At 42.9% G+C, this 27369-nt stretch overlaps 1 protein-coding gene across 1 annotated transcript in view; it reads left to right on the plus strand.

Annotated features, from left to right (window-relative positions):
* MEMO1 (mediator of cell motility 1) overlaps positions 1 to 27369 on the plus strand; it is a 198675-nt gene that overhangs the window by 114726 nt on the left and 56580 nt on the right. The window contains exons 4-5 of the mRNA XM_069234683.1: positions 7137 to 7249; positions 20676 to 20787. Of these exons, the coding sequence (XP_069090784.1) occupies positions 7137 to 7249; positions 20676 to 20787 (225 nt within the window). The remainder of the gene's footprint in view (positions 1 to 7136; positions 7250 to 20675; positions 20788 to 27369) is intronic.

Raw genomic sequence — 27369 nt, forward strand, 5'->3', positions numbered from 1 at the left:
TTTTGGAGCTGACTGGTACAAAGGTAATGGGCTGTTTAGGTGATCCCTCAGGCAGGCGATAAACCCTTTGGCTATGTTTTCGGTTTGGGATACCTTGGCTGAGCCAGATTTGCAAGTTTCTCAAAAACCCATTGGCTACCAGTTCATAGGCTCTTATTAAAAAATAAGTAATTGCACCTAGTAAACAGCACTTCCCCCTTCTCAAGAAAACTGTGCGTGGGTCTTATTTTGCTCTGCTCAAGCTAAGCCCTGTGCATTGAGATGAGGCCATCTTTGCGAGAGTGGGTCTCATGCAGTCCTTTATGTAAATCCATGCACATAAAGCATTGGTAGCAGGTCTTGCTCTGTACGTTTGGATAGTAATTCTTTAGCTCGGAAAGGTAAGCTCATCTTCATCGCTTTTCCCATAAGTAGTTTTACGTTTTGGTGTCTGCCATGAGAATTTCATGTATTACTAAATGCAGTTTCTACTTATGGGATGAAATGGTGAATTGGACATATTTCCTCTCACTGGCAAGAAACTGTAGAATAAATAGTTATTTGGCTGATGTGTTAAATAAATCGTCATTGAAGTTAAGGGTGTTAAGTGTATGCTTATGCCTGGGAGAAAGGTCTTGCTATTTTGTATGACAATGAATCCCTCTTAACAATGAGGCTTGTGTTTTCTGTTGTGAAATTAATATGACCTTCGTCTACCCCAGAGTCCTTTACACATGCTAGGTGAAAAGGAGAAAGCCGCAGTGCAATCAGCTTCCTCTAAATGCTCTGCCTCCGGAAGAATACTGCTCTCTCGTTTGTCCTCTAATTATTTTCTTTGGATCTGTTTTCCTTTCCTTGAAGACTGTGAAAATGTCTGATGATGGCTATGTATCACATCAAGAATGAGGGTTGTATACACTCTCACTCATATTGCAAGCTGATGATGCAGAAAAATTAAATGCTCCCAATTGTGGTCTTCCATCTAAGTGGCTACTTACTTTTTCAAAAAGTAATACTTCGTTAGTCCATATCTCCTTGAATAGATTTGTTTGCAACCAGCCAGGATTTCATCGTCTGGCGTTTCAATCCTTGGCAGGCAGGGACCCCGCCTGTTTAGAAAATGTGTTTATGGTCATTTGGCCAATGAAGTATATGTGGGCTTTACTTCCACTTCCACTGCTTTCGAGTCTCTCCAAAGCTTGTAGGACAGCCAGCATTGCGTGCGGGTTTTAATTGATAAGTGGCTTTTTCCACTCAGATTGTCTGATTAGTCTATCTATTGACCCAAGACGAGGCCTGCAGTCTTTGAACTTGCGAGGTGAAAAAAAAAAAACCTACACATTTTTTCTCAAACAATCTTTTGACGTATTCGTTCAGCAGTGCCAGTTAAGCTCAGTCAGGCATCCAAGTTGATAAGTGTACTATCTGTCCTCATCATCTGCAAGTAACCTCCAGCGCTGACCTCAAAGGTTATCATACACCATTTTATTAGCCTGCTTAGACGTTCTCTCTTCCCACACGTTTTGGATGAGTTGTCCTTTCCACTAAGACTTAATTTGGTGGTATCTTAGCATATGCCTGCAAGGTTCCAAACTTCAGCTCTTGGTTAAGGGTGTGTATTGAAGACCGTTCTTGCTAGATTTCATCTTCGGTATGTGAAATGTTCTCCTGATCCTTCTACATTCTTTCCGAGACAAAACAATCTGCCCTATGTTCTGTGTCATCAGAACTTTCCCAATAAAGCGGGCATTTGGTGTATTTTTGGGGCTAAAAATAAATACTTGAAATCTTCAAAGTTGTAGTAGGTTCTGTGGTGTGTTTTACTTCAGGAAGCTGTACATGGTTTAAAATGAGACCTATTCTATGAAAATAAAATAAATGATTGGACAGTGTATTAACCCTTTAACTTGAAATGTCAGGAACAAAAAAAAATGGCAAAAAAACACTGACCGCTTGACACAGAGTACACGTACACTTCTAGAGCCTGATCCACAAACTGTTTTTTGTATTACATAAACAAGATCTACAGTAACACTGCTCAAAGCTATTGACTCAAGAAGTAGGCCAGCAATCTTTGAACTTTTGAGAGGCAAAATTAACTTTAATTGTTTTCTACAAAACAGTCCTCTGACGTATCTATTCATCTTTATTCGGCATCCAGATTGATTAAGCTGATTTGGGCATCTAGATTGATAAGTGTATTGTACTTTTTATCATCAGTGATAAGAAGTCTCCCAGGCCCTCCACCATTTTACTAGCCTGCTTACGAGTTCTCTTTCTCCCTACACAGGTTTTGGATGAGTTCTCCTTCCCACTCTGGCTTAATTTAGTGATGTCTCAACCTATTCCCACAAGGTTCCAACCTTAGACTCTTGCTAATGGGAGTGCATTGAACGCTGTTTCTTGCAAGCTTTCCTCTCCGATATGCGAGTCGATTAGTTATTTTTCTTTACCTCGAACATTCTTTCTGAGACAAAACAAGCTACCCTTTGTTCTCAGTGTGTCTTAAAACTTTTCCATCCATGAGGGTGTTCGGCTTTTGGTGTATTTCTTAGACTTTATCATCTTCAGCTGAGATGTTACTTTTCAAGATTTATTTTAAAGTTCTCTTGAAGTTGGCCCTTTTCAGTACTTATTGGTAAAGATTTCACCTTTTAGTTGCTGAAAACAAGTATATGAAATTTTCAGGGTTCTACGTAGCTTCTTGGGTCTATTTGACTAAAGGAAGCTGTACATGGTTTAAAATGGGATTTGTTGTATGAAATTAAAATAAATGACTGGGCAGTGTAGTAACCTTTCAGATTTAAATATCAGTAGCAAACAAACTAGGGAAGAATCACTCTGACTGCTTTACGTAGAGTACATGTACACTTATAGAGCCCAATCCACAAATGGCATTTTCTATTAGGTAAGTTAGTTCTACAGTAGAACTCACTCATGTACTACAAAAATCACTTAAGAACCATACTCCGGGAAAACTCAGCCTCTCCTTTCTTTCCTGTGTAGCGATCATTGCAGATGTAGGTAGGCAAATTAGTGGTAAATGTGGTGGTGGGCAGGGCAGTGGTGGGGGAAATGGCGAATAAAAACTACTAAATGGGAGGGATTTAGGGAAATATAAGGCAGGGTTTGGGAAGGACATGCCAATATAAAACCCACTCACAAAAGAGTAAGGTAATGGCAGTTCAGTAATTACATTTCGAAGGTTTCTACAACCCAACAAGTGTTAAAAGATGCTCACATGTACTCCAAATTAGCCTTGGAGTCAGTCATATACTACACGTACAAAGCACTGGTACTGCAGCACACTTCCATAAGAATCGGTGGCAGCTGAGAATTAAAATAACCGCATAGGAACTGATGATAAATTAATTAAATTAGTTTGACAGTAAAACTACATATATATTGTTTAAGTGATGAGAAATCATAAAGTTATTAAGGTTAGTAAACCTAATTAAAAAAATAAACATTTAAATGTTTTTTTTTTTTAATGAAAACGTTTTTGAATTATTTAAATAATTTTTACCACGTTTAAAAGTATTACGTAAAAATGTTAATGAGTAATTTGTTTTTTAGTTGTTTAGAAATTATTTACACGTTAATTTAATATATTTACATTATTTTGATATTTAATACACATTTCATTCGAAAAGTTAATGTGCTATACAATTTCATTCGATTTTCAGGATAGTCATACATATTTTAAATTAATTGACAGTTATATTCAACATGGAAATATTCTAAATTTAATATTTTATCAAGTAATAAACTTTACTAAACTTCCTTATAACTTCACATAGGAAGCTCTCAATCTCGGTGGTGGGAAGCTCCACTAGCAGTTGAAAATTAGTTGTAGTAACTTTACACTAGTAAATTCTGTTGTCGGAGGCTTCACCCCCTCAAATTAGTGGATAAGGACATTTAAGCAACACTTGCGTGTAGATCTTCACTTGGTGAATAGCACAAAGGCAAGAGCTACATCTCTGTTTGGGACTAGAGATCCGCATGTATGCTTACCTTTGTGAATTAGCCCCTAGCCTACTATGCCAACAAAATATGTCTTGAAGGGTTAGCCATGACCTTTTGAAGTGATCAGGTGAATGCTGGCTCATCGTCACTTAAAGGAAAGAAAATAAGAGAGAGATGTCAATACATTGAAGCATTTTGTTACATCCATTGTTAAACAGTTCCCAAACATGAAAGTCAGGTTGGTAGTCATTGGATTAATAGGGTTCCGCCTATCCCATTTTCCATCTTTCTATGTTAACTTTAAATTGCCCAGAGTTGAACAATATATTTCCATTCAGTCAGTTACTAAGCCGCAACCGATGGAAAAGCTGTTTGGTTAAAATTGTAAATAAAGCACATACAGGTAGCACGTTGTTTGTGAATCTGTTCGGTAAAATAAAGCTTAAACTTTTAAAACGGATAGTGTGGGTGAAAGATGTTACAACTACCTGCTTGTAATAGCAGTTATTTTACGTATACTGTCTTTAATACACTTGAGAGCAGGCATTAGATGAGGTGTGTATCCTCATGGTGGTAATCCAGAGTCAACAAACCAATCTTGTCACATCGTCTGTTCTGTCCCACATCATCGTAGACTAATAAAGGGCCACACAACATCTAAAATGCTAGAAATGCAGAAGACTGTGAAGGGTGCTCAAGAAACTTTTGCAGAGTGCATAAAGAATAGAAGTGTAAACCGAAATTAACGTTTTCCTTTTCTGACATACTATCAAAAAAGGTTACGCTGCTCTATGCTTCCAATGAGACTAGAAATAACCGCATAAACCATTTTTGTTAGGGTCGAGCGTAAAGCGCTCTGTCCTTGGTGTAATCTCTCTATGGGCTTTTAGCCACGCCCATGAGTTTGGTTGGTTCGTAGGCTTGCCTTTTACAATTGCTTCATTTCATTAGTGGAATGCATGACACGTCGTGCCTTTTCTGGTGTTTAGCCCTCCTTGAGCGCTCTGGCTAACGACTGCAAACATGCGAGGCTCCATGTTTTCTGTATGGTTTCTGGACTACTTTTTCTCTTTATTTTGCAGGCAGCCTGATCTCGCTGGGCACTAGTCAAGCGCTTTGCATGACATCTACCTTGTTACATGGCTCATTGCACTGTTGCCGATAACATGGATAATTGCACTTTTGCCGGTAACATGGGTAATTGCACTTTTGCAGATGCGTTTCACTGCGAGCGAAATTCCGTTTCCTTTTGTGGGTCTCCATAACGCTTTATGGTGGCCATGGGCTCACTTATGTGAAACTGCTTTACTTTTCTGTTTGTGGCAAGAAAAGTCCGGTTAGGAGCTGAAAACGCGAATAGCTCTAACTCAGGCAAACGCGAGACCCGTTGCATTGCAAATGCTTTTTTTATTGTAATTCCTGACTGGTCAAAGGGCTGGCAGAATTACTTTGCATTTATTCCTTCGTGATCTCTGGCTCCTGCTGTGCATCGCTTTATAGGTAGTTGGCTGATTTGTTCTTTAACTCTGGCAAACCGTTTACTTACAGGATCAGTCTATTACATTTAGTTAGAGTGCATGATTCCTATTTGGTATAGGGTGGTCAGTGTACCAGATCTATGTGGTGCGTTTTAGAGGGCCACATTTCCTCTCACAATCAACACGGCTGCTACGATTTTAGCTTCTGATTACTCTTGCACATTGCACATTTTGATGTAAACAGTTTGTGGCTTTAGTCGGTGCTTATTTTGTAAATAAAAAGGTGCCCGTGCCCAAAGCCCTCCTCTTAAACACGCGGCTGATCCAATTTAATGTGTGAACACGGAATACTGAGGCGGTGTAATCCTAAAGCCATCTCGGGCCTCTTCAATCCATATAAAGCCACTCCCTGTCCCTTCCGCTCACTCTTGTAGATCTCTACTTTCTCTCTTAGTGACGCCTTTTCGTTCTTCCCTTCCTCCGTCTTTCCCATGTGTGTATTTTGCTGGCAGCAAATGCTTGAGGCAGAAGAATAAGCCCCGGCCCTCAAAAATAAGTGCCGGTGCTCCGTACCGGAAACAACAAGCACAAATTAAGCACTGGCTTTAGTCCCGTGTATCAGGAGGGAATGACCCTCTTGGTCATTGCCAGACCGGCAGTTTTTGTACATTTAAAGTCATCAGCAGAGGTAAAATGTTCGATTTCTGGCCAATAAAATCAGTTTTGAAAATAATAGACTTGCTTTGATGTACCTTGATTTAATGTGGCTGTTCTAACCCTCCGACATTTTTCTTGGTTGTGTCAGTGCGCTTTCCTTCAAGGTAGAGTACACTAAAGATCGATTGAGCGACTTGGCCTAAAATTCACATAGATGTTGCTGGGTGGCATAATGCTCAAAACCATGTTCCCACTTTCAAAATTGACATTATTTGAAACACCAAGGTCTGTTACTCTCGGTAAAAGGTTTGCAATTCCAGATGAATTTGTCAAAGTTCCACAGTGACTATATGAAGTCTGTGCTCTGTTACCTTAACTTTTTAAGATGTAAATTACGTCCACGGCATTTTAAAGGTTGTACTACAATTTCCAGTGCTATTGGCACTGCTTACTAATGATCAGTTTAGCTCCATTAGTGTACCTTGGTAGTGGTACGACTAACTAATAAGAGACAGACTGCTCCTGCTTAGTCTACTTTTTCTTTGGCCCATTTATAACAAAACTTCATTCAGATTCAGGAGTTGGGACTTCTCTGGTCCTGCTCGAAGGCACGATGTATGAATGTACTGGACTATACTAGTTCTTAGGGATCCTCTCATGCACATCTTTTGTGATCTCTTTAAAAACCTTTATTGAACCTCTTTCAGTATTTTATGATGGTATAATAAAGCAAGCAGGGGGTGGGGACATGGGTTATGTAAACTTGTGCCAAAGAACACTGAATATGGGATAATCATTGGAGATTAAATGCAGAAGAAAATCTTTAAAAACTTGCTCAGCATAAAGGCGTAATTCAGACTACTCTGTCTGATCAAACACATCCTCGATAGTGCTGGAAAAGTGTTTCTAGCGCTCTGACAGTGTGGTGATGGTTTGGATTTTGGGTTTCGAAAGTGCCTCTGTGTTCTAAGCTTGCACCATCCTAATTGTGATTGTGATTAAAATCGGTTTGAAGCAAGCCTTTGCAGATAAATTATTTTTTCATTGTTCCAGAAGACGAATTTTCATCCTTGGTCCTTCCCATCACGTGCCCCTCTCTCGATGTGCACTGTCCACTGTGGATATCTATAGAACGCCTCTGTATGACCTGCACATTGATCAAAAGAGTAAGTAACTTTGCTTAACGCTCAGGGGTGTAGACGAGGCATATACTGTAGTGTGCACATTTATATTTCTTTTAATTAAGAGCGTGTCTCTCGATAATTCTGGCTGTGAGCTGCAAGAAATATCCCAACAGGCATTGCCTATACGCGATGTAACTATAGTTTCAAATGTGGCTATAGTTTGCACTAGGCTATCATTCTTCTAGAGTATTTGTGCTGTAAGTGTACATTTACGTATCCACTTTACATCCAAATACCTATTAGTTTGAGAAAAAAGTGGTACAAAAGAAGGGTGTTTTGGTAAAGTAAGATGTTTCATGAAATCACCGTTTGTGGCAATGATATTTAAGATGAATTCGTGGAAAATCACAGACCTTTTTCTTATTTGCAGGATTCACTAGGGGATAAGAAGATGTACATTTCTGCTTAGTTTAAACTTCCCTTTGCATACTAGATACTTTGAATAGTATTTCCCTGACATACCATCTACTAGAATTGTATGCCTTGATGCTGTGAGGGGCATTATAGATAGAGAAGACCTGTGATTGGCTTTTGACTGTTCGGCATGTTCATTCTACATGCCTCTTGATTTTTGCCTCGTTTTCAATGCATGCTGGACAAAAGGACCTGCAAGGATGAATTCAGTGTCTGCATTTATGCCTAAGAATCTTTTCCATCTTTCTTTTTTCATAGTCTTACCTTTTAGAGCCTTTTCCTTAATACCTATGTTTTTCTCTTTACACTTATTTTTACGCCTTGCCATGTCGCATGCAGATCTTTCTGCCCATGAGTTGCTACATATTGTGGATGGAGACTTTCACAGAAGTGCACTCCTGTAGTAAGTATGTGGCGTGCCTGAAGTTCTTCCACACCTTCAATGTTTACTTTCCACTTACAAGAAATGTGTCAGACCTCTTGATTTACACCATTTGAATCCCTTGACTTGCGCGTTGAGCATCCATGAACAGCAGCAGATTGTTCACCAGCTTGTTCAACTTTGTTTCTTGCCCATTTCCTGGGTACATATGGATTCTGAACATTGAAACACATCCAAATCTATTAACTGCCAGAGAAGTGGCTCTTTTGGTGTGCTGTTTCTTTATTTATAAAATAAGACTGTTTGATTAATTTCCCACATGCTTTGACCTTCTTCAAGGTGAAAACTTCTTAGTCTCAAAACCAACAAGACATTGGGGTGGCCTTTGTCAAGGAATATTCGATTTTGTCAGTTTTTGTATGCCTTGAAGACTGTTCTCCTTCCTACTTAATGCAGATGTAAAGCCCCTCCTCTCAGGTGGCTCTCATTCAATTGTGTTCAGGAATCACGTGGAGGAAAAACAGGTTTTCTGCTTTTTAACAATCATGCCTTTTGTACCACCTGTTTTGGTTCTTTGGGACAGTAAGTACCCTGGAAACTCAGTTATCTGTTTTTGAAGAATATTATGCAGCTTTCAGTCTAGGAACAGCTTGAGCCTGTGGGAAGCAAGGATATTTTTTTTCCAGGATTCAAGATTAGTCAATCCTTTCCTGAGAAAGCAAGCCAATGGGGTTACGAATCTTTAGTTTCTCCCTTCTTTCAGGTTCAGGGGATGTTTGTTATGTCTGTTTGAGACCCTGGAAACCCCAAGTCTGTTTTGCGTAGAAAATGCATAAACTGAATTCTGTCCCTTTTCCAGGTGCAGGCATTCTCAACAATGTCCCTAGTTTATGGGAGACATTTACTCAGTCATCCTCCTCTCTCTTTTTCAGCAGCTTTGACTTACCAGTGAGGATAGGCAAACTCATCTTTAGAAGAATGCTGCCACTTTAAGTGCTATGGAGCACCTGTTCATGAGTGTTGTTTGCTCTCATGAGGTCTAAACCATCATATGCATGTTGCAAACTGATGCATCCTGTTCCTGTATTTTTCCTATATAAAGCAGAAAACACAGGCCTTGGCTTCTCCGGTGCTTTTGGATGGTGCTGTGTTTTTCCGCTACTTATTTCTCTCCTTACGTTTTTTCAGTGTGTTTTGATTTTGAACAAATTGCCCCTCTCACTGTGCAAGCCATTTATGGGAGGCCTTAAGGAGGATCACAAACAGTTCTTAGAGACCGATTGGAAGCCTTTGTTTCATGTCTGTAGAACTGGCATCTACTGAGGTCTTTTTAGAGCTGGAAGTCCTACAGAGCTCCCATTCAGCAAGAGATCTTATCGATAACTCAGAAGGGGAGGCACCTAAGGAAATGCGGAGCCTTATTAACGAAAACTGGCATCATTAAGCAAGAGGAACAGAAATGTAATATTAAGGATACTTTATTATGCCAGTGCGATTGCAAAAGGGTTGAAATTATTCAGTGCATAGATGAGATTAAGAAAGATGACAAGGGAGAATTTAGAAAGTGTTGATGCTATGTGAGAGTTCTAAGTATTTTCCATTTTGTATGGAAGAAACGGGTAGACCATGATCAACAGTGTCAAATGCTGCCAAAAGGAATAGCATAATCAGGGTTCTGGTACCTTTAACATGGGGTGCCAGGCACAGCTACTCTGTCCATGCTAAAAGAACCCTCTCAATATTTCTGCTAACTAATAAAGCTCAGGTCTCTTTTAGGTCTGTAATTGGAGATCAAGCAGTTGGAAAAACTGGCAGCATTCATGTAACCTCTCAGAGAAAGAGAGACGGCCGGGACATCTTGTTTGGGGTCAAGGGCAACAAGTTTTTATGTTTACTTTGTCCTTGGGACAAGTAGGCCCAACCCCCTGCAGCACAAACCCTTTGGCTGCCTGTTTACAGAGAGTTAAACTCTCTGCAGTTGAGGTAATGTGTTTCCAAAAGATAATGCTGTTCGAACTTGTATTTATGGTTCATTATTTGAAAGCCTTCATTATTAGGGTGCGTGCTGTAAATAAATGTTTTAAGGTCACACTTCACTACTGACGTTGGTTCCAGTACAAACAAAAAAAAAACGTGTACACACGTTTGAAAAGTTTAGGCTAAGGGGCTAAGTATAATGCTCCCAGAATGCTCTCTGATTATATGCAAATGAAGTGTCATTTAGTAAAATGTGTTGATGCATGCTAGTATTTCCCAAAAATATTTCTAATGGAAAATCAGTGTAACCATTTTCAACACGATTATGGGAAGCATGAAAATAAACAAACACTGACAAAGCCAACTGATCTGACATCTTTTAGTTTCATCAATGCGTGTCTTGTTTTGACATGGCTTTTGTAACACTTTATTGTTGTGGGAGCTACCAGGCCCTCAACATTGTAACAAACATTGGCAAAACCCCCCCAAAAAAGTTTTTGAACTCTTAAAGCACACGTTGCCACCAGTGGCATAACAAAGGCCCCGCAGCCGCCCTGCAGGGGGCCCCGTCAGCACAGCACCTGCCCTGAGTGAGTCTGGAGAGGGGGCTCCTTCATGTTCTTTGCAAAGGGGCACCCTCCAGTTTCGTTACGTCACTGATTGCCACTGTAGTTCCTGACACTGAACAAAACTACTTTGTGTGACAATATGCTCCTTGTGGAAGAGCAGAATGCGATCACTCACAGTAAAGCCAGCCGAAAGAGAGAGAAATAGAAGTTTAATAAAAACAAAATGTCTTTGTTAACACCAGACCTAATTAGGGACCAAGACCCACATGTAGGTAGCTTTTTGCATGTCGCAAACAGCGACTTTCGCTGTTTGCAACGTGCAAAAAGCACATTGCGATGCACAAACCCAGTTTTGCGATTCAGTAACCTGGTTACCGAATCACAAAACGGGTTTGCGACTCGCAATTAGTAAGGGGTGTTCCCTTCCTAATTGCAACTCGCAGTGCAATGTAGGATTGTTTTGTGACCGCGAACGCAAACCAATCGCAGTTTGCACCCATTTCAAATGGGTGCTAACACTTTCGCAAAAGGGAAGGGATCCCCATGGGACCCCTTTCCCATTGTGAATGTCACTGTAAACATTTTTTCAGAGCAAGCAGTGGTCCTGTGGACCACTGCCTGCTCTGAAAAAATGAAACGAAAACGTTTCATTTTTCGTTTTTGTTATGCATATCGTTTTCCTTTAAGGAAAACAGGCTGCATTACAAAAAAAACTGCTTAATTGAAAAGCAGTCACAGACATGGTGGTCTGCTGTCTCCAGCAGGCCACCATTCGTGAGGGGGTCGCAAATTGCGACCCACCTCATGATTATTCATGATGTGGGCATTTGCGAAGCCCTTGCGAATCACAGATGGTGTCAAGGACACCATCCTACATTCGGATTTGCGACTCGCAATTTGCAGGTCACAAATCTGAACCTACCTACTTGTGGCCCCAAATTCTTAAAGAAAGTCACAAAAGTGCACCCATGGTATATGTCGTACCCCTATAAAATATTTGTGAACTGTATTTTAGCGTGGGTAAATACGATGTGTAGATTTGCTCATGTGAAAATCTATTGAGCATTTGCAAGTTCATTTTCCCTCCAGCCACTTTCTTCCCAACCCTGGAAGAAGTTCTAATTCTGCCATTGTCAGGAGTAAATGTCCAACCTTTCTTATTATGGGAAGATATTAGAGAGAAGCTGGTAAAAATCTTTAAAACATTCAGGTTAATAGGTTTGCAGACTCAAAGGCATTCCAGCCCTGGAACTATTGCTTACTGCTTCCTCCAGCCCAAGTATGCAGATCTGCAGAAAGGTGGCAAAATAAGGAAATTGCTACAGTAGGGATTGAAACTCCAAGTATTCAAGCCCTACTATGGTAGTAGCCCTGGCATAATCAGAGAGGCTATTAATTGCTGCCATAATTTGTCGCCACACTACATGGCACCAAAGGGACAAGTAGATCTTTTTACAGGACAAGTAGATTTGAGAAGCAACCTGTCCCCTGGACAAGTAGATATTTTAATAAATTCCACACCCCTGCATTGGAAAGTAGTCAAAAGCGCCTTGCTTTTCTTTTCGGTTGATTCAAAAAAGAGCTGGTCGGTGTTGTAGCAGTCCAGTTGAGTCTAATGTCCCTCAGCATCACTGTTAATGCATGAAGAATAATACTTTGCTTTCAAAGAAAACATACTTGTCCTTCCTCTTCCTCTCCATCCATATTTCTGCCTGGCAGAAGAGAATTTCACACGTTGAGTTTGTGTAGCCTTTGGCCAAATCCAACATGCATACCCCATAGTTAAATGTTTCGCATTTAGAGGGTATTTGTTTACAAGCTGATCAAGATACATACGCCTAGGGAGCTCTGTGATGTTTGAGTATGCCCTCAAGGTAGTTATATATAGTCCTCTAATTTGGTCCTCTCTTCAGATGATCATACAGCTTTGTGTATAAACATATGTTAGGACAGAGTCTCAGTTTGTCTCCATGCTTTTTTACCGCAATTTCTCTTTTTTTTGGTCTTTACATGAACAAGGATTTAGAGGTAATTAAGAACTGCAGTAATGATAATTTGTGGTATCAAAGCTCCATTGCCCTAACTCGCGTTTTATAAAAATTATGATTTGTGGCATCTTTATTTTCAGGACAGCTTCAAAGAATATTACTGGTTGGTGGCAGTGTGTATGTAGTGAAATGCTGTGTTTGCTTTCTAGAGTAAAGTATTGTAATGTTAGTTTTAGTAAAGCTCTTTTTAGCACAATACAGTTATTCTGAATGGTAGGTGAATATATATGGATTTATTGCATGCAAACAAGTTTTTTCTTTCAAGATAGGTTTCCAGTGAGTGACCATGTTTGACATTGGTTTTCACTAAGCCTGTTTATTTATGTGTCGTTTTAATAATGTAGCCCCTCTTTTTTTCCTTTTAGCTTTTATTTGCTTGCCACCCATACCTCACTTTAAACCCCATCTCTAATAAATGTGTGACTTAATCTTAAAAGGAGAGCAAGTAACGAATACCACTCAGAGCTTAATTGACACGCAAATAACTACCTGTGAGCAGTCTGATTTAGCCATTTTGTGTGAAATGTATGGCAATGCAGTTTTTATCAGGTTGTATGAACAAACATGTGCTTTTAAAACTGTTCTCAAAATATAAAAGCTTTGATAATAGATTTGTTATGCCAGGGCTCATGTTATATTAGGGTCTGGATTCCAGCAAGGTTCTGATTTTACCACCGTACTGCAAATCTACATAGACCCTGGTTATGAGTCAAGTGGAATTGCCATAAGGAATTCCACTTCACTCAATCAATAGTAGGTTGTTGTTTCCGCACCCTGATTTACCAGGTGTGGGAACAACATGCACAGTTTTTGGAAAATCCCAAAGCGATTTTACCAGCCTGAAAAAGCTGCATTGCAGCTGTTTTTTCTGCCACTGTCTGCACAGCCATGGTGCAGGGGAGCACCCCCATTTGACTACAGCCTCACCTACTCAAGCCAGCATCCCCTTCTTTCCCCCACCCCACTTAGAGTAGGTGGTAAATGTGAGTGAAAATCCGTACAGAAAAGGAGATAGAGACAGAATGTCACCTAGTAAAACTGGGCTTGCATGATTATTCCCCATTCTATGGGTATAAACGCCTAATTTCCCCAAACTTGCAAGGTATTAGCACTCTGTAACAGTTTATATGGCTGCATATTTACCAGTGCATCGACCGTACAGCTATTAATTGGGACTACACAGGGCTGGAAGTAGGCGCAAGTGGCAGTTCAGGGTTGGAATGTCTGAGTCTGTACACACCCACAATGGTATGTATTTAAGGATATTCACTCCCTCCTTCAATGTTTTTCCACATGATAAAATGTTAGAAATTTACCTCTAACAAGCAGGGAGTAAGACTTTTTTCAGGGTGCGAAAAGCATGTAGAGGGAAGGTGGATTTGCAGTTGCTCAGCAGATTGTTGCATAAGCAAATATGTGTATATTTGCTCATGGAAAATAGAAATCACTGTTTGCTTGGAGTATAGTTCCTAGGCCTACTTCTGTAAGTTATTGCGAATTCCTAAACGTTATAAATCTTCATTAATGTAAGGGCTTGTACCTGCGGGTGCACTTCTGTGACTTTATCTATAAATTGGGCCCTTAATTTTGTATGTGGCCCATGTGAATTGGGCCCTTAATTTATTATGTGTCCCATAATTGTTTTACACCTTTTCACCAATTCTCCGGTGGGAAAGACGAGCCATTCCAATAGCTGTGCAAATATTTCTCATTTATTTTTTGCAGAGGGGGAAAAACAAATAACACGTTTCAGCATTATTTTCCCACCTGAGGAAGGTGGTTTCTGTTTTGTGGATATAGTGAGCAGGGGTGTCTGTTTGATGTAGCTAGCAAAACTTTTTTTTTTTTTTAAAGTTAATATTTTTTGTGTACATTTTTATTTTGGAAGCTTTTATGCTTCGGCCTTTATTTTCATGTAATAAGGGAGCAACCTGGGAGCATTTTAATTAGCTTCAAATTGTTACATTTTGCAAGCGTGTAGATATTTTTATAATGATACCATAGTCAATAAAGCTGAGCTTACCTCTCATCTCACTGCATTTCCTTAGAGAGCTCACCTTAATAATAAAGGCTTTAGCATTAATGAATCATAAATACACTTTTGAACAACTTCTCGATGTAGAGACATATCTTTCCTTAATGGCTGACAATCCTCTTTACGATGGATACTTATAACAGCGGTTTGCTCACCTTTAGAAAATTCCCTTCAGAAAAATCACAGGTACCTGACTGGAACTGGAAGATTTTTCAGCATAGCTGTTGCATGCAAGTGGTTGGAATGTTACAGCTCTGAATCAACCCCATTCCACCCAAAAGTACTGGTTGGAGCTGCATATAAGCGCCACACTAGCGCGATGAAGTCAGTCCCTTTATTCCTTTATCTTTATACGTGCGTCTGGAGCTAGCTCCTAAAGTTTTCTCGACAGTTGACAAGTTTTTTCTTAAGCAGATGCCTGTGGCAGATTCCTGTGAGGTGTGTCGCTGGTGTTTAGATTCAGATTCAGGCCACAACTCCAAGTCTGGCGAGGAGCGTGCCATTATGGTTTCAAAGGCGATTCAGGATCGCGCAGCCAAGCTGCACGTCTCTTAGCACAAGGTCATGTAAGTCGAAGTCGAGCGAGTGGACTCATTCCCATTCGCTGGGCCGCTCCCACAAAGGTCTTCATTGTTGTCCCAGTGTTCAGGTAAGTTAAAGTTCAAAAGGAAAGCATAATATTGTCCCACTGTCTCCAATCTCCCGCTAAGAAGTAGGATATTAAGCTGTCCCTCTATCTTGGTCCCCTGTTAAGGTGCCAATTCTGCAGCTGCCCCGATGCACCCCGATTTTCCATGGCCATTTACAACAGAATTAGGCTTTCAAAGAAGCCTTGTTATGAATTTTTGGCACCTTTCCAGCTCCTCCTTGAGAGAGAGATCAGCCCGGATCTCCTGTCGGGCTACTGCTAGAAGATCCATCAGTGTCTTCTGAAACATCTTTCGAGCTCAGCTCTGACTTCAGAGGCGATTCTACATCTGGCAGCAAGATCCATTTCTGTTCCTGGAATGTTGACTCTGGCCACGATGCCAGAAGAGGATCACGATCCTGTTATCCTGTCCGACTTTGAACCAAATCTGTTTTAATTGTAGTTGCAAATTTGAACAATTCTAATGAGATTAGCCTCAGATTACTTTGATTCAGCTAAAACAGCACGTTTCCCTAGTAGCTGCCCTCCACTGCTCAGTAACCTTTTGAATCAGACTTTGACCTGACCAAAGCGAAACCAGCCTTTGATGACAATGAATATGATTGGGATGAAAGGTGCCTGCAACACAATGATGACAAATTTTATTTGGACCTACAAGAGGTCAGTAGATTAGACACTTTACCTGACACAAGGCTGGGTTCGCCCCCTGCTCCTTTTGCGAAAGAGACAACCTAATTTCTGTAATCATCTGAGGAGCAACTGAAGCCTTGGACTTAAAGTTGCTGTCTTTTAAGATGAAAACCAATGTCCTCGCTGAGGTTTGGCAGCCTGAGCAGACCTCGTCCGTGCTGTTGCTGCCATTCAAGCGAAGCCCTGACTGATACTCTAATGGGTACCTGGGCTAAACCTTATTCCTGCACACCCGTAAATAGATAGACCTGCTCTGGTTGACCCTACTTTCTTGATGCAGCACCATAATCCTGAGAATCTGGTACTTGAGGATTCTAAAAGTAGGATTAATGCCAACGCATTCCCTATGACCATGCTCAGTTAGAAAGTCAAAGAGAATTGAGGCATTTGGGAAACACATGTGCAAGCCTCACACTTCTGTCAGTAAATGCTAGCTGCTTGCTGGAGTGGTGCTCCCATTTTTTATGGCACATGGTTGTTGTGATCTTGCCACAAGTCCTGGGGGAATTCTGTTCTAACCTGGCACAAACAACTTAGCGTAGCCAGTAGGTAGCCAAATATGTCATAAGGTCCAGACCGCATGCTATCAATTCTTTAGGCAGAGTAATCACAAATAATCTGGTGCTCCAATGCCACAGATGGATGAGCTCCATGGGCTTCTTAGGTGATGTTCAGTCGTAACTCATGGATATGTCTTTTCCCAGGTTTTTACCTGTTTGGTGAGACGGTTGATTCCGCACTGGAATGCTTCAAAGAAAGCACACAGTGCACTTCCTCGTTCTCTCCATGTCCAGAAAGCAGTATCCCCCACTATTTCCCCACTTTTGAGGCACCTCCAGGGATTTCGCATATAGGCAACTCCAAAGCCAACCACCCCAGCAACAGGCACATCAGTCCTTTTGGAGCCAACGATCTAGCAAACAACGTTCAGGTCCGCAGGGACAGTGAACTTCCCAGTCTCCTGTCCTAGCAGTAGTCGCTAATCTGCTTTGGTTTGACCTTAGAGGCACATAACCACCCTGTGGGAGGCAGACTCAGTAATTTTCTCAAGGGGTGGGAGACCATTACATCTGACAGAGGATGACGCTGTAAACAGTTTAATGGGGCTAGGTCCTAGCATTCCTTTCCGATCTGCCTCATCTTCCAACCACATCAGAGCGGCTTTGGGAGACGCACTTGTCTATTTGTGCTGCAGGATGTTCAGGCTCTTTTGGCAAAAGGAGCCGTAGAGAGAGCCTCAGACTTGGAAATCCATATTGGGTGTTACCCCCGCTATTTCCTAGTGCCGAAAAGAGGTGGAGTCCTACATCCTATATTAGATCATTGATCTCAATTCCTTCCTGTGGAAGGACACATTCAAGATGCTCAGGCTGGCCCAGGTTCTTTCTGCCCTATATCCAGCAGATGGAATGGTTGCGTTGAACCTGCAGCTCCCCCTCTTTCCTTGTTCCTGAGCTTCATAGCTATAGGCAGTACTTGCAGTTCAAGGTGTGCCATGAGCATGTTCAGTTTGCTGTGCTTCCCTCAGCCTTATCAGTGCCCCTTGGGTGTTCATAAATGTGATGGCGGTGGTTGCAGCTTATCTTTGGAGGTCAGGTATATCAGTCTTTCCCTACCTTGACAACTGGCTTTTTAAGAGTGGCTCGCCACAATCAGTCGTTAACCACCTCAAGATGACAGCAAACCTTTTGTCTTTTACAGATGCTCCCTTTTATCGTAGCCATCCTGAATACAGTGTATTCGCGTACCTTCTCTCCACTTCAGTGAGTCCAGGACATTCGGGCTATGGTCCCTATTTTTCAGCCTCAGTGAGGGGCTCACTGAGGCTTCTTAGCATATTTGCCTCCTGCATCGTGCTAGCAGCCCATGCCAGATGGTCTATGCAGGCTTTGCAGTGTGATCTGAAATTTCAGTGGTCCGAGCATCAAAGGAATCTGTCAGATTACATCTAGGTTTAAGAAAGGACTCCAAAAAAGATCTGCAGTGGTGGCTGCTTGACCACAGTTTGACCAGCAGCTCACCTCTGTCCATGCCCCCACCTTACTCGGTGGTGGCAGACGCATCATTGATGATAGGGAGGGAACTCATCTGGGAGAGCTGAAGATCAGAGTTCTCTGGCCTCCAGTGGAGACCTGTCTCTACACCAACCTGTTGGAGTTGCTGGCTGTTTGCTTGGCATTGAAAGTCTTCTTGTCAGCCATCAAAGGGAGTCTGGTTTAGGTTCTCATGGTTAACACCCCTGCCATGTAACATTGCAGCAAGCAGGGTGGGTTGAAGTCCTGGTCCTCATACCAGAATGTCCTTTGCCTCTGGAACTGGCTGAATTGTCAACGTATTTTCCTCTTTAACTGCCAAGGGGGACAAACTGAGCCGACGACATTTAGCTGATCACGTATGGCAGTTACACCTAGAGGTAGCACATGACAGCTTCCTGGAGAGATCTCTGGCTCGATCTTTTCGCTACAGCTGAGAACACTCAAAGTCAGCACTATTGTGTGCTGGAGTCTCAAGAAGGTTCTCTCTTGAAAATGCATTGCACCTAGAGTGGCGCACATGACAACTGTATGCGTTCCTAGTACTATGTCTCCTGCACATAGTTCTGAAACAGATCAAGAATAACCTCATCCTAGTGCCTCCAGATTTGGAAAGGAGAGTGTGGTCCCCAGAACTTCTGGGCAGGAGCATCTGTCCTGTGGCGAGGTTGGTGCTTCGAGAGAACATTCTGTCACAGCAGCAAGGCACAGTCTTGTACCAGTTACGCAGTGTACACCTCCATGCTCAGAGATTGACCAGCAACAGTTTCCTGCATTTGATCTCTCTTACTGCTAGGCATCCTTCAACAATTCTTTTTATGCCAGATGCTGGGACAAGTTTGTGGCTTGATGTGGCACCCATAATATGGACCTGCTGCAGGCCGAACTGTCTGATGTATTGTTGTTTGTTGTGTCTTTAGCCCAGCAGGGACTTGCGGTGGGCACCAGTAAAGGTTATTTGTTAGCCTCTTTGTATTTACCAGTTAGCTGTCCTTTTTAAAATCACCTGATCTGATTTCTTCAAGGCATAGTCCATAAGTTCCCTCTTAAACCTATTGTGATGCCACTTTGAGATCTTAAATTCCCGCTCTTATTATTTGCACCCCTTTGGGGCTGATGCACATTTCCAATAACTTCAGCTTATCTTGTAAGTCAGCTTTAGTCTCTTTCGGTTTAGCCGTCCTATCCAACCCTCTTTCAGGACAAACTGGTGCTGAGGACTAGTGTGGTTTCCCTAGCAAAGATTGTGATTCTTTCTTGGTGAACAGTCCATCACACTGCCAGTGTTCTATCTCATTCCTCAAAAAAGGAGGAGACACCATCCTTTGGACCACAAAAAGGGATTGAGTTTTTACATTGATTGCACCAAAGACCATTGGTGGGCGATCAGCAATTTGTGGAGTTCTCCGAGGCAAAGAAAGGCAAGGCTGTTTAGAAAAGTTGTTTCTCCTTGTGGATAGTCCTGTGCATTAATAAGTGCTACACAATGGCCAAGAAAGAGCCTCTAGAAGGATCGAGGGCCCATTCTGCCACAGCTGTATAGTTCTGATCCTTGATATTTGTCAAGCTGAAACATGGGCATCAGTGCACACATTCTTGAAGCACTACTACTTTCATAGCCAGGTCTGACTGAAAAGATATTTTGGCTCTTCAGTCCTGCAGGACTTGTTGGTCTTAGTTTTCCCATTAACCCACCATCTGTGAAGCTACTGCTTTGGCATCTATTCTAAAGGTGAGGAATCTGCAGTTAGAAGTATCTATGCAAAGAACAAGTTAATTACCTAAGTAACACTAATTTCTGGTGGATACGCTGTTTAACCACAGATCCCTCAATGCTCTCCCTCCTCCCTATTCTGTGTAAATGCCTATTTTCCATCGAACAAGGTACAAGAGAGATCTGCGCACTGGCACATATAAATGGCTTGTGGGCTCTGCATCCGAGGACGTTGGAAATATCAAGAAAGAAACTTATGTCAACACTCTATAGTAATGTTTGTATGCCCCTCCAGCCGTCACTTTGAGGTGGAACTGGGTTTACACGGAGCTGCATAGCGGCACCTACTGGCGGGCAGAAGCTATGTTGAAAAAACATCTATATCCATTATGGCACCTAAGGATGTTCTGAAGGTGAGGAGTCAGTGGTTAGATTGAGTATCCACCATAAAGAGTGTCATTGAGGGTAAATACCTTGTTCTTCACAGAGCCATAATTTGCTAAAGAGCTTCTGCTGCAGTGGGTTGTGCTTCTTGTCCAGTGGACAAAATAATCATGTAAGCTTATTGTTGCTGACTCCAATCGTGCTGGTTATCGGACGATAAGAATGCCACATCCCTGGAATTTATGTAGAGATATTGTATAAAGAACCTTGTTCAGTTTGCGCTGCCAATAAAACATTGGCAGAGAAGTGAGGCAGTTTATAGATTACCAATTTGAAATAACTTTGGAGCAATATCAGACCAAAAGAATCACTTGTTTGCTATTCTGGCTACTTATATCCCTTTGGCAAGTGATTTTGTTAAAGTGTTCCCTTTTTACATTTGGATTACCGTGCAAAATGACCTGATACAATGTTCATGCTTTGAATGTAATACTCACTTCTGACATTTTTCAGTTTATGGTGATTTATGGAAGACGGGGATGTTTGAGCGCATGTCGTTGTCAACAGATGAAGATGAACACAGTATTGAAATGCATTTGCCTTATACAGCTAAAGCCATGGAAAGGTACGCTGCTTCAAAGAGTGTGCCTGGTATGGGTGCGGTATGGGTGGGTTTGAACGGAAAATGAGTTTGCATTTGTGCTGTATACTTTAGTGTTGTGAAATATATACATAAATATTAATGTATTTTTAAAGCTATGTTTAATAGTAGCTGTTTGGTTGGCTTAGTGAAATGATTTGATCATTCTGATAGAGACTTCTAACTGCAGATTCCTCACCTTAGAGTATTTCCCAAGGCATCCGACAGGATCTGGAATATCGTGAGCAGTACCTCTGCACGCTGCTAGGTGGCAGTCTACTCCGTGTTCGGACCACCCCGCCACACTGACATCAGTTCTTTACATTCAATGCCAACATTGTATAGCCAGAGAGCTACCTATGTTGTTTTTTGACCAATATTTTTTTTAAATTATTTTTGTCGACCTTTGCAAGCTTTTTGCTCCATGTGCTAGGACACCATATCCCCTGCAACACCTTCTGGGTTCAAACCTTGTGGGCACTGCCATAGGCAGATGTCTGTCAGATGCCCACTTGATATGTCTCTGGTGCCTGGGGTCGGACATGATCCAAAGGCCTGCGCCGAGTACTAGTCAATGCACTCGACTTGATAGCAGGCAATGAAGCTCTTAGTCGTGCGGCAAAAGAAGGCTCTGTGCTGTTCTCCGTCCAGCTGAAATTCTCGGTCTGTCCCCCGGAGCCGATTCCAGTCTTTCCCTCATTCAAGCGTCTTCCCGCTCCAATATCTCCAGTCGAAGTCAGATAAGTCTAAAAGCACAAGTAGAAGAGGTTGAAGCACTCTTAGGCTTCTCCTTCTCGACATTGTGCGTCCATGCCTCGCTCCCACACGCCACCTGAGGAGCCGACGTAAGCGCCCATTCTGTGCTACCCCAACTTTCCCTGCACCAGAGAGACACCTGCCCAACTCAAATAATTTTATCACGCAATGCATGCCACCTTAGGGCCACCAGCTCCCTCCTGAACACCTTTGGACTCACGGAACTGAGAGGTGCCCCTGCTGGGTTACCATGCAGGTTTGCACTCCACACCAGCCAGGCCTTCTGGATCCACCCCAGGATCGGGACCAAAGCTGCCATATGTGCCTCTACCCATCCCTGCACCGTCCCCTCTAGTGCATTCCCGGCACCCTTGACGTTGCTTTACGACAAGTCGACTATCACACCCCGATGCCAACCTGATGGCCGTGAAGGGGTTGATGGGGAGGAGGTGTATGTTCCCCTTGAGGACCCTTATGACAACAACTAGTGTAAAGAGCTGGCTGATACCAGTGGCCTGGCAACCTCCCCAAAATCTGGCATGATTTCCCCTCTAGGCCAGGTTTCGGAGGAAGGCACACCTTTTGCCACTGTGATGCAGAGGGTGGCAGAGGTGCTTGGTCTCCAGCTGCCGGTCATTGAGTTCAAGGCCAATATCATGACAGAGATGCTTCACCCTGCCAGGACTCATAAGAAACCATGCTCATCTTTAATGAAACCCTCACATACGTGCTCCTGGTGTTCTCAGTGAAACCATGCAGAGGGGCTGCTGTGCACTGACTGATTACCCGTCAACACCGTACCGGAAGACTCACCTTTCCTCTTCCCGAGTGCCTCAACAGTGAAGGTTACCCAAGGGAGTTCCCCTCTACACCACCAGATAAGGAATCCAGGAGTCTGGACACCTTTGCGAAGCACATCTTTTCTTCCAACAGTCGCTGAACACTGCATGATTCTTGGGACACTATTCTCATGGGTTGTGGGATTTGGTTGCACAGCTGCTTTCATTGCTACTCTAAGAGCGCCACGTCATTCTCAACCAGGCTTTGGTGAATGGCAGGGATGCGATGTTCGCCATTTGGTCCCTACTAGACACTACGGGCTCCCTGGGTAGAGCCATGGCTTCTACAGTTGCGCTGCATAGCCATGCCTGAATGTGAACCACTGGTTTCTTTGGGAGAGGGGAGGGAGGTGGAGGTTCAGTCTTCATTGCTTGACTTGTCCTTTGATGGCTGCTGCTTAATTGGTGACAAGGTTGATGCGGTGCTTAAGCACTTATGCGAGAGGAGGGTCACTGCCAGATCCCTTGGTTTTTTCTTTCAACCTGGCCATAGAAGGGTCCTTTCTCCCCTACTGCAATCTTGAAAGGAGCTACTTTGAGCATCCATAGTATCAAACGTACCCAGTTCAGCAGCTGTCCCGTTCTTTTGAGAACGGAGCTCGGTAGTCCAAAAAGGAGGTGGAAGCTAGTCCCAGCATCTGCTGCACAGTCCCCCGCCTTCTGGCTGCTGCAGCCTCCAAGCCCTTTTAGCGTGCCCTCCATCCAGCACAGCCATGCTGTAGGCAGCTGTATCTGGCATCCCCTGCCCTAATGGTTGGCGATTACATCGGTCAAATGAGTGCTTTAGATTGTGCAGCAGGGGTACACCCTACCATTTGTGGAAACACCTCAGCCTCTTTTACCATCCCAAGAATAACTTTTTCAGGAAGTGTAAGCACTTTAGTGAAAAAGTCATGAAGAAGGTACCTGCACCATAAGTAGGGCGTGGTTGCTACTTTCTGCTGCCAACAAAGGAACAAGGGCTCCCCCTTATATTAGATCTGTGCCCTCTGAACAAATTCTTGAAAAAAGAGAAATGTTAAATGTTCACATTGATTCAGGTTCTGTCTACCGTGGATTCTGGAGATTGGATTGTAGCACCTGCAAGACGTGTATTTTCACATCCTCATCCTGCCAACCCATAGGTGTTATCTGAGGTTCACGGTGGGCCATGATTAATTTGAATTTAAGATGCTCCACTTTGGCTTCACCAGGGCTCGTCCCAGGTTGTCATTGCGTACATCCAGACTACACCAAATCTTCTATATTCGCTGGTGTTCACTATCAACATGCCAAAGTCACACCTGACTCCCTCTCAGACGCTCCCCTTCATCTGATCTAATCTGGACATGGTGCAGTTACGCGCCTACTCTCCAGAGCAGCGAATCTGGGATATTCAGGCTTTGATTCTAATGCTTTGTTCTCTATCCTGGTTTTTGGTGGGACTGACTCTGAGGCTGCCAGGCCTTATGGCCTCCCGCATTCTGCTTGTGCAACACACCCGATATGCATATGCGATGCTGCAGTGGGACATGAATTCCCAGTGAGTGCAGCATCAGGGAAAATTTTCTGACCTAGTTCATTTTTCAGAGAGAACTGCTAAATAGCTTCAATGGAGGCTGACAAATTACAGTTGCATCAGCGGCAGACCTTTATTCTTCCCCACCCAGAGCCCACATTGCTGACAGATGCGTCGCTCCTGGGCTGGGGTGGCCATCTGGGTGAGGTGGAGATCAGAGGACTACGGTCTCCGGGGGCATCTCAGCACCACATCAGCTTGTTGGAGTTGAAAGCTATTTGTTTCATATTGAAAGCCTTCCTTCCATCCATCCATCCATCAAAGGAAGGCTGGTTCAGGCTTTCACAGACAACCCCATGGCCATTGATAATGCAACAAACTGTGGTGTTGGGTTGTGTACCCTGTGCCAGGAGGCTCTGCACCTCTAGACAGGTTTGGAACATCATGACATTTTCCTGGTCGTAGAACAACTGATGGGATCCCTGAACGCCAGGGTGGACAAACTCAGCAATTGGTGCATCGCAGGTCACAAATAGCATCTACATACAGAAGTGGTGCAAGGTCTCTTCCAAGAATGGGAAGGACCGTGGCCCGATCTTTTTGCCACTGCCAAGAACCCATAAAGCCAGCACTTCTGCATGCTGGAGTTCCCGAAGTGGCTCTTGCACAGAAGCCTGTGCTACTTGGGGAGGAACATAGGACTTCTGTATGCCTTTCTACCAATAACTGTCCTTCCTCGAGTTCTCAAGGCGATCAGGACCAACTGGGCCCAAGCCATCTTAGTGGCTGCGGATTTGGTCTGGATTGGGCACTGAGAGTTTGGTATGCAGAACTCCACAGCGTGAGCGTTTACCTTTGAGGCTGCCCCTTTGGGAGAATCACCTGTCACAGCAGCATGGCAGGTTCCTAACCCCAAACCACAGCACTCTTCACCTCCATGCTTGGCGGTTGTCGTGATTGAGGGTTTTCAGTCTCTGTCCTGAGATTTGTGATGTCATCTTGGCAGGCAGGCTTCTTTCCCCTAAAACTCTGCATGCCTGCTTTTGTGGTAAGTTAGTGGCTTGGTGTTCCCCATGCCATGTGGACCCTCTTTAAGCACCTCTTGCAAAGGTTCAGCTGTGTGTTCTTTATTTTAGCCACACGTGGTCTTGCTCTGGCACGTCAAAGATTATTTATCAAAGATTTTGGCTTTCTTGAGGCTGGCAGATCAACCTTCCCCGTTTGCCACCTGTTACTCGTTTTTTTGAAAGGTTTACAACATTCCTTTTGTGATGCTCCAATGGGGCCTCAATTTGATACTTACTGCCCTTTTCAGCTTTTGACTCCTGAGGGTTCCTGATGGCCATTACATTTGCCAGGAGGGTCAGGGAGCTTCAGGCTCTGTATGGCCAACCTCCATAACCATCTTCTTGTCTGACAAATTGGTCCTTCGGATGCTTGCCTCTTTCCTCTGGAAGGTGGTCTAGCCATTTCACATTGGCCAGAGCATCATATTGCCAGTGTTCCACACTCCACCTCAGGTCGTAGGGTGAGTGATAAGCTCTTCATTTGGTTCACTGAAGCGAAGAAGGGCAAGGCTGTGCAGAAGCAAACCATGTCCAAATTGATAGTACTATGCATAAAAAAAATCTTCTTTGAACTGGCAACAAAGCAACTCCCTGAGAGCTTGCGGGCTCACTCCACCAGGGCCAAAGCTGCCACTACTATATTAGGGTATGAGGTACCTGTCCTGGACATCTGCCAAGCTTCCATATGGACTTCCCTCCATACATTCCCAAAACATTACTGCTTGGACAATCAGGACTGTTGTGATGCGCACTTAGCCCGTTTGGTCCTCCACGACTTTTTCGGCTAAAACAGTTTGCAGACCCACCTCAAGGGAGGTGTTGCTTTGGTATCTATTCTAGGGTGAGCAATCTGTCGATACACGTCTCTATCAGAAGAACAAGTCACTTACCTTCGGTAATGCTTTTTCTGGTAGAGCCTCTATCTAACTGCAGATTACTCACCAATGCTCTCATCCTCCCCTTTCTGCAATTTTAGGTCTTTATCCCAAAACACCTTTAAGCTTTGCACAGTGATCTAAACAGTAACATTGTTTTTTACATGACTGCGTTTTTGGCATTGAATTAGTCAAGAAAGAAACTGATGTCAGAGTGCTGGGCTGGAGCCTATATAAGCTATGACATCACTGCTGATGATAAACCAAACAGTGCCACCTACTGGTACACAGAGGTACTGCTCAAAATGTTCAAGATCCAGTTTGATGCTTGGAGAATATTCTAAGACGGGGAATCTCCGGGTAGATAGCCTCTACCAGAACAAGAGTTACTGAAGGTAAGTAACTTGTTTGTCAATTTGCCATATCTTATGTATAAATGAATAATGTTCTAGCAAATAAAGTTGTTGTTCGCAATTAAAATAAGCGACAAGGCATTAGATTGGCTGCAAACCGACAGTCTAAAACTAAAAAAAGACAACTGTGGTACATGTGGCACATTTTATCTCATAAGAAGTGATCATCACCCCTGCGTTAGGGTGTGCCATTCTGAAATGCGTCTGATGTTTTAATGCATATCAATTCTAGAATGCATGTTATTATTCTGCCATCAAGGTGGTAGGTCTTGAAAATACATGCCTGTTTCAAAATAAAGTATTTTTATGTATGTCATTTACTAAGATGTTTTAATATTACTAAAATTATGTAGGTTATATACAAACTTATGGCTGCTTTCAGTCAGTCTGCTTTATTCATTGGTTTGTTGTTGTCATTCGCTTTTTTTCTTTTGTCCACTACAGACAAAGAGGCCAATCAGCCATTGGGTAACTTCACTGTGAGTGGAGACATTCAGCTCTTTCAAAAGAGCACATCACATCCAAAGTGGTTCCCTGTAGTGCCAGGGGCTGCTATATTAATTTGATATTTTTGAGAAAAAAAGACATTTCTTTTAGCCCATGTCTTTTTAAAAAAACAAAAGGTGCGAGGGCCCTGCAGCTTCTCCAACAATCATGTTTTGCAAAAGCCATTACAAACAAGCGTTGACAAAGCCAAAACACTTTCAGCTAACACCAGACCAGACATTTTTTCTATGCCAGTACTTGTTTTATTTTGGTCATTGACCATAGGATGTTTCCTGACCCATCCATCTAAAAAGTCCTAGCTACAGAAGCGCCAACTAAAGGATATCCCTGTCTTGGGTCGAGAGGAATCTCCTTCACTGAGAGCTCTGATGCCTTATGGTGAAAGCCAGAGATCCCTGGAAGCCACAAAGCCAATCCAGCTGCTTTCGACCAAGACCATCACCACTGGGACATGGAAAGTGAGGACCATGGACGAGACGGGCAAGACAGACTAAGTGGAAGTGGAGATGAAAAAATACAATGTTGTCCCGCTTGGCATCAGCGAGACCAGATGGACATAGTCCATACAGAAAAGACAGGCTCCAGAAGGTATCCTGCTGTATTCTGGATACG

This window comes from Pleurodeles waltl, chromosome 5 (assembly GCF_031143425.1).
Source record: "Pleurodeles waltl isolate 20211129_DDA chromosome 5, aPleWal1.hap1.20221129, whole genome shotgun sequence".
Taxonomy (NCBI): Eukaryota; Metazoa; Chordata; class Amphibia; order Caudata; family Salamandridae; genus Pleurodeles; species Pleurodeles waltl.